Source organism: Miscanthus floridulus, chromosome 1, assembly GCF_019320115.1.
Source record: "Miscanthus floridulus cultivar M001 chromosome 1, ASM1932011v1, whole genome shotgun sequence".
NCBI lineage: Eukaryota > Viridiplantae > Streptophyta > Magnoliopsida > Poales > Poaceae > Miscanthus > Miscanthus floridulus.
The window spans coordinates 174,787,689-174,795,353 of NC_089580.1; the positions used below are offsets into that span (position 1 = coordinate 174,787,689).

General features: G+C 43.4%; 1 protein-coding gene across 2 annotated transcripts; it reads left to right on the forward strand.

Annotated features, from left to right (window-relative positions):
* The first annotated feature begins 2,518 nt into the window (after positions 1 to 2,518).
* On the forward strand, positions 2,519 to 7,665 carry LOC136502967 (ATP-dependent Clp protease ATP-binding subunit CLPT1, chloroplastic-like). 2 transcript variants are annotated; one of them, XR_010770741.1, is made up of 6 exons: positions 2,519 to 2,801; positions 2,995 to 3,030; positions 3,105 to 3,214; positions 4,518 to 4,697; positions 5,161 to 6,473; positions 7,104 to 7,232. XR_010770741.1 is itself a non-coding variant. In XM_066498206.1 (6 exons), the coding sequence occupies exons 1-6, from the start codon at positions 2,593 to 2,595 to the stop codon at positions 7,351 to 7,353; spliced, it is 696 nt and encodes a 231-aa protein (XP_066354303.1). In that variant the 5' UTR covers positions 2,522 to 2,592; the 3' UTR covers positions 7,354 to 7,665. The 2 variants fall into 2 exon arrangements, 1 of the variants encoding a protein (XP_066354303.1); XM_066498206.1 differs by lacking the exon at positions 5,161 to 6,473 and adding an exon at positions 7,321 to 7,665 and having other exon boundaries at positions 2,522 to 2,801; positions 7,104 to 7,231.

Here is a 7,665-nt window from a genome sequence, read left to right on the forward strand (position 1 = left end):
GTTGATCCTTACATAAGAGCTGAGTGAGAGGCTTAGCAATGATCCCAAAATTCTTGACATACTTCCTGTAATAACCAGCCAGACCTAGGAAGCCCCTAACTTCTTTAACTATTTTTGGTTGTGGCCATTCCTGGATTGCTTAGATCTTAGCAGGATCAGTAGAGACACCAGCTTCACTAATGACATGGCCCAAATATGCAATAGATTGCAGAGCAAACTTGCACTTACTGAATTTCAGTTTCCAACCATCTTGACTTAACCACTAAAAGACTTGCTGTAGATGATCAATATGTTCTGCTATAAACCAAAATATCATCAATGAATACTAAAACAAACTTTCTCAGCCTAGGTGCTAATGTATAGTTCATAGCCCCTTGAAATGTTGTTGGTGCACCTGTGAGGCCAAAGGCCATGACTATAAACTCATAATGGCCCAAATGAGTCTGGAAAGCTATTTTAGGTTCCTCCCCGAGCTGCATTAAAATCTGGTGAAATCCAGCCCTCAAGTCCAATGTAGAGAACCACTTTACATGAGCCAACTCATCTATCAACTGATCAAAAATGGGTACTGGGAATTTGGAATTGAGTGTAACAGCATTGAGTTATCTGTAATCAATGCAGAATCTTAGCCCCCATCTTTCTGATGGATAAGTCTGGCTGGTCTGGTCTTTGTGGGGCTGATGGCTGTTGCTGCCACAAGGACAGCATCTTAGCATCTAGGACAGCATCTTAGAGGATATCATCTTAGAAGACAGCATATTAGCATCTTAGACTAGCATCTTAGCATCTTAGACTAGACTCTTGGCATATGCTTGGCTGGCCAGCAGCCTATAAACATGTATCCCTAACCCCTCAGGTTGGTATGACATTTGAAAATAAACCAGAAAATTACCCCAACTCCTAGTGTTATCCTCTCTCGAAGAATTCTGCTACTACCAAGAGTAAGAATTCAGCGACTAACAACTGGTATCAAAGCCATATTATCCTGTAGCCTGAGCATCTCCTGCTCATTTTTTTCCTAGCCTCACAACAGCCCTAGCTAGGAGCAGCAGTAGCTCTGGCCGCTCCTGCTCACTCCAATCCCTCTACACAGACGAGCAGCAACTCATTTGAAGCAGCCCTCTCCCCATAGAGCAGCCCCCCGGTAGCACGTCATGTCCGCAGGGCAGTCTCAGCGCTCGGTCGCCTTGAGCACGCGGCGTCGATAGGAGGCCGAACTTGCCGCGGTAGAGGAACGCGAGCGAGCGGCGGTAGAGACCGTTGCGGCGACGGCAAGGGCGTCGAGGCTGGCAGCGACGGAGCTGGCAGCAGCCGGAGCGAAGGTGGAAGCAGTGGCGGCGGCGGATGCAGCGCGTGCGGCGGCAGCAGAGGTCGAGGCCCTGCGCGATAGCATCAACAGCTCTGTTTCTACTAACGATAGCGTCGACACGGACCTCGAGCTACTGGGGAGGGAGATAGGACGAGTGCAGACGGCGCAGTGGGTAGCCGCGCACGCCCACGAGCGCGGCGGCAGCCCAGACAGGCGTGGATGTGCCGCTGGCGCTCCTGGAGGAGGCGCGTACGGTGGCGGCGCTCCTGAAGGAGGCGCGCACGACGGCGACGCTCCTGGAGGAGGCGCGCATGGCGGTGGTGCTCCTGGAGGAGGCGCGCACAGCAATGGTGGCGGACGGGTCGATGGAGAGCGCGGCCTTCACATGCAGCGTGGCTCTCTCTCCCCGGATCGGTACCGTGGTTACCATGGACTCCAGGCTATCGTCAGGGACGTCGGCCCTAGCGGTGGGTGGCCACACCCATACCTGCGAGCAAAATCTTATATCCGCACCCATGGGCCGAATTTTTTATCCACATCCACGTCCTATAATTATCCATAGGTAGGATTGCTATCCTAGTTGAAGCTACATAAAAGGGTTTAAATGAGAACATTATGATCTAAAAAACACTAGGCTTCAAAAGCAGCAGGGCAGAAAATCACCACCATGAAGACTGAAATGGTAAGCATAAATCATGCCATATAATCCAGGCAACAGAAATACCATATCAATCGCAAGGTTATAGTAGTAACCATATGAAGCTCCACCAATGGTGTTAACGACATCTTAGACTCTTTTTAGGGCAAGTATATTGATCCCGTCTGGTAGACATTCTCATATAATGCCACATAATCTTATGACGACTAATAGAGAACATGTACGATGATAGTCTTTTAAGCTATCTCGCACTCACAATTTCTTAGTTCGTGCATATATAGAACAAAAAATATTGAGTTGTATGTCAACAGTAACAAATACAATAGTGCAACGGTGGTCTCTAATTCTAAATTTTGTTTCGCAAAACAACTTATTTCTCACATTCCTCTCCCTTTTTTTCACATTCATAAAAATAATTCTACATGATTAATACTATATAACAATCTATGTGTAATGGCGGTCTCGTATCTGCACTAAAGTTTTTTTTTTCCGGAACCAATAGATTAGGCACGGCAAACTTAGAAAACACTGTCCATCTCCTGTCCCATTCTCACCACTCACAGTCAGTCCGGTTTATCTCTTTCCTCTATCCAAGCCAGAAACCCCACGAAAACATCCCCCGGCCATGGCGACCGCAGCCCAGGTCGCCGCCACATTCCTCTCGTTCCTCTCCTCCTCCTCCACTCACCACCCCGCCCCCTCCTCCTCCGTCTCCCTCGGGACAAACCCTGTCCTACCCGTCTCCCTTCGGGCCGCTGTCACAGGTGGCCCACGGCTCGCCTCCCGCCTCCGGGGCCGCCGCGTCGGCGCCGCCGTCGCCCAGCTCCCCACCGCGTAAGCAGAAATGATGATACTCCAACCTCTCACCGACGTTAATTAGTCCTGATCTTGAGCTGTTACTTTATTTCCTTAGTCTTACATCTCTTGGAAGTTAGCACATTGATATGCTACTACTTTGCTTCGAATTTTTCCTATTATTTTACTGGATAATTTGATGATATCCATCCCGGAATTATTGTGTCTTTAGGCATCCGGAGGTAGCTTCTGGGGAGAAGAAGATCAGGTTAGGTGACTATTCTGTAGGTTCTTGAGGGAGCGTTAGTGTCTGTTTGCGTCTGACATGATGATTTACCCCAGATGGTCATCAAGGGCAGTGCGGTCTTTTGCGATGGCGGAGCTGGAGGCCCGGAAGATGAGGTACCCTACCACAGGCACCGAGGGGCTCCTCATGGGCATTCTTGTTGAAGGTGAGGCAAGGGATCTTAGATACTAAATCACCGAAGTTTGCTTTTTTGCTAATTATTATGGAGCCATGTCATAACTTAAGTGCGTTGGACTAGCTGTGAATTGTGCATTTCTGGAACTCAAACAAGTAAAGATGATCTATGAGCTACAAATCGTAAGGTTTGTGGAACTCAAACAAGTAAAGATGATGGGCTACAAATTGTAAGGGTGTGAAGATTCAGAATGTAGCTGTAGTGACAGTTTTAATGAACCCGAATGCATCACTAACTGCATATGATTGTTGGAACTGGTTTGTTCTTGAACATGCGTTTTGTATATGGTGTACATGGCTAAAATTGTTTTTACGAAATGATATATAGATAAAACTGTGCAGTACATCTACATGCTTCATAAAAATATGGTACAGTGATCAGTGACTCGAATTTAGTGCATAATACAAAAACTACTACCTCTCCCTCCAGTTCCAAATGTAGGTCATCTTAGCCTTCTCAACTTTTATCCAAATGTTGGTAATTTCAGAACTTCTATGGATCTTCTACCCTTTTCTTCCTAACTTGCCCCTACTTAATAAATGCTATCACTCACAGATGAATGAGCCATCTTTTCCAATACATAATAAATGAAGGGCACTAAGGCCATTTGACATCCTTCATTAATCCTTGTGCACAGATCTTAAATGACCTACATTTGGAATCAGAGGGTAGAAACAGCAAGGTGTTATTGTGTGATGAACTACCCCGTAGACTGGATCATCTGTTGGCTGGCTGATCTAGTTCTCTAGTCTTACAGCATCTATATATAAATAGATCAGTAACAACTATAGAAGCTTCTAATGATGTAGAACCACATGAAGCAAAAAAATTCATGATATTGAGATATTCTAGCCTCATAGTGCGAAATCCATTATCCATGTTTGGTTCAAGATGTAGTAGGCATTTGGCCTTTCAACCTATCTTGCTGATGTAGTTAGGAGTTCAGACATGTTCTGTTTTGTGGCAATCTAGTGTATGCTAAAAACAACGATCACATACTTACAGGGAGCCTTTTAGATCTTATTTCAGCAGTTCTAGCTGACTTGTCATATTGTTCGCAATGTATCCTTTCTTATCCTTAGAACTGGCACCTAAGCTATAATTAGTCCACATGTTTTACTGGGCAAGTAAGCATCATTCTAGTAACTCGATGCAAACTGTGGGGACTATGCCATTACCTTGATAGTGCCAAGTTTGATCTAACATTTCCTTTTATTTATCTGCCCCATTCGTGACATGTTGCATTGCTTGAGCCACCAGTCCATTATTTCAGGAACTAGTGGTGCAGCAAAACTTTTGCGTGCTAATGGAATCACACTTCTCAAAGTGCGTGAGGAGGCAGCGAATGTGCTTGGGAAATCAGAAATGTTTTACTTTAGTCCCATGCATCCACCATTGACAGAAGCTGCACAACGAGCCCTTGATTGGGCTGTCAATGAAAAACTGAAATCAGGTAATTTCTGTTCAACATATGAACTTCCATTGCTGTTCATCACTCAACATATGAGTTCTATGTAGTGTCACCTCCTGATTACACAATTCGATTTGCTTAATTGCTTATAGTATTCAAGTATGTTCACATATGTGTGTTGGTGCCCCCCTAGAAATTAAGCAAGAATGCATTGTTTTCTTAACCCGAAAGTCCTTTCATCACATTGTGTAGTCTATTCTGCCTCCAAATTCCTTAGTTCCCCAAAAGCATGCTATCGTGGACATACTTGAGATGACCCAGAACCCAAGCAGCATGACCATGCTGATGCCCAGTGCCCACATGACAAGGGCAGGGATAGAAAACTAGAAAAGGGTAGGGACTCTTGATCTATATCTTGATGAGACTACTTTACTTTTAAGAAACTTATCTCTCGAATTAAGCAAATAGATAACAACTCTAACCAATCTAATCTAATCTCTGACAGAACTAACCCACACTGGGCCCGGGCATGATACTATTCACATGACCAGTACGTGCCAATCCTATGGGATGTAGTTTGGCGCTGCTCCTTCACATGGTCCCGCCGGATATGACACATGGTCTTTGGCCCTCTTCTTTGCAGGAGGTATCTAGTGCCTCCTATCTTCCGCTGTTAGAGGCGACAACGAAAAAGGATCCTCCGCTCATGGTTTATGAATGCTTTTTTCCCAGCACCAATGGTCCCTTGTCAATGTGACTTCTGGAATTCTTTCTTTCATATAACATAGTTTAATATGCATTGCTTCGCAAAATGTAATTCTGTATTAGCATCACTGGAGATTGAAATTCTAATTGCCTGTATACCCACTAACCAGTAATCACATTGTTTGCTATATCATTTACTGGTTAGGCTTGTTCTGGCGACAGGGTGTTACTTTATTTCTTTCTATTTGCTTACAATTTCTCTGGAGCTATAGTTTCCACACTAGAGGCAGTTGAGCTGGGTTCTAACTTGAACAAATTGCATTCAATTCTTCTGAGAACATGTTTCAAAAACTTGATTTATACTGCATCTGGAAGTATAATGATGCCTCTGAGATGGATTTAACTATGACTTCATCTTGTTGAAACCAATTTCTGATATCATGGACCCATCTCACTCAAAGGATTTTAGTGCAAATATTGGCATAAAACAGAAACAACACCAATAAAGATGTAACAGACATTTTCTTTTTGCAAAGTAAAGAAATATCTCCCCAAACATCAAACCTTACTATGTTTGCTGTGGTGGTACTAAATCATTTGTGATTTAACCTGAATGGAAGATTTACCCACACCATTCTTTCAATAGTTCAATAAAGCTATATCAAGTCTTGTTCAGCAGATATAGTTGTGGCCAGAGGATTAAAACTGATGGTGCTCTATATTTTGTATGCAACCCATATTGAGCTCAGCTTTTGTTGCCTTTTCAGTTCAGCATATCACCATTTGATGATATATATTCCAAGATGAGTGTCCACTTAACTTACAACAGGACCATTGTTTGTTCCATGTATTGTATTTTGATGAGGGGATTTGGTTGGGATTTATCTCATTTTGTGTGGGACCATATTTATTCCATTTATTGCATCTGAATGAGGGGAATCAGCCCATAGAAGCGTTCTTGGGTTGATGCAGGCATGCAAAACTGAAGTCTTGTCTCTCTGCCTAATACTGTTCTGATGGGTCATGATTTATGAATCAAGCTTGCAGGTGCAATAGACCATGAATTGAAGATGATACTTGATCCAGTCTGACATGAGATTTGAAGGCTTGGAGGTTGTTTGTCCTGATGCCATTTTTGTTCTATCTCTGTGAACAGGACCTTGAACTTAGGTCATGCACTCTTGGTATTGAATGGTTGGGTAGGCATCAACTACAGTACTAGTTTTAAATTATTATTAAGAAGCCGTGCACGAATTGACTATCTCAAGGTCATACTGTAGCTATAGTGTGGCCTAGGCTCTAGAATGTGCTTGCCATTGTTTGAGTAGGTGTGGTGTTAATTTTGGGCGTAGAGACTAGTCTATAAGATTAGAAGCCTGGTGAATTTTCGGGACTAAAGACCCATGGCCCCCACTTGATTAGACCGAGAGTTCCGGTGGTTGATATTTTTTTTTAACAAATAGTGGTTGATAAATTTTGACTGGAGATTCTCCTGAAGGTTAGTGCAATTCGAGGGCACACAAAGTTTTATGGTTCCTCATGTTCTACTTTTGGCTCTTTTTTTAGCTTACTTCAGTTACCTTTATGTTGTTGATCCCCCTATATGTTGGGTGCCTGACCTGCATGTCTGGAGCATAGTTGGTTTTGATTTCTACTCTATTTATTTTTTGTTCCAGATGTGGTTTAACTTATAACCTAATTTGGTGCTTTGTTTTTTTTTTTGGAACTGAACTGTGTGTTTAGGTGAGGATGGAGAAGTAACTGCCAATCATTTGCTACTGGGGATATGGTCAGATAAAGTGTCAGCTGGTCATAAAATCCTGGAATCGCTTGGATTTGACGATGAGAAAGCCAGTTTACTGGCCAAAACGGTAATATTATTATATTCTCCATGCAAAAGGTGTATACTGCACAATGGACCATTTCATGGTTTCTCAAATCTTCTATTTATCCACTGCAGGCTGATCAGGAGGCTGCAATGAGTCCTAGATAGCAAAGAGAGCGCACCTAATTTATTCTTCAACTTAAGTTGTCATTGTGCACTGGCTGTCACTTATTGGCGCCTCAAGACGTTGACCTGAAGAGGCCGCTTCTACAAAATTTAGGACTTATCGAGATGTGTTAGGTCAAATACGATATTTGTACTCTCACGATTACCGATGCCTGTTAAAACATTGCGATTTGTTTGTCACGGTGAATGCTTCTGTTCCTTTCTCAGCTGGTTGTGAACTGCTCGTAGAAAACAAAAAACCTTGTAGGGTTCAGTGGGCCTGACGAGTCCTTAAAAATTTTTGTTCACTCTGCA

Coding starts and splice junctions, on each gene's coding strand:
- LOC136502967 (XM_066498206.1), top strand. CDS start 2,593: ATGGCGACCGCAGCCCAGGTCGCCGCCACATTCCTCTCGTTCCTCTCC. Junction 2,802..2,994: donor GTCGCCCAGCTCCCCACCGC/GTAAGCAGAAAT, acceptor TTGTGTCTTTAG/GCATCCGGAGGTAGCTTCTG. Junction 4,698..7,103: donor CAATGAAAAACTGAAATCAG/GTAATTTCTGTT, acceptor CTGTGTGTTTAG/GTGAGGATGGAGAAGTAACT.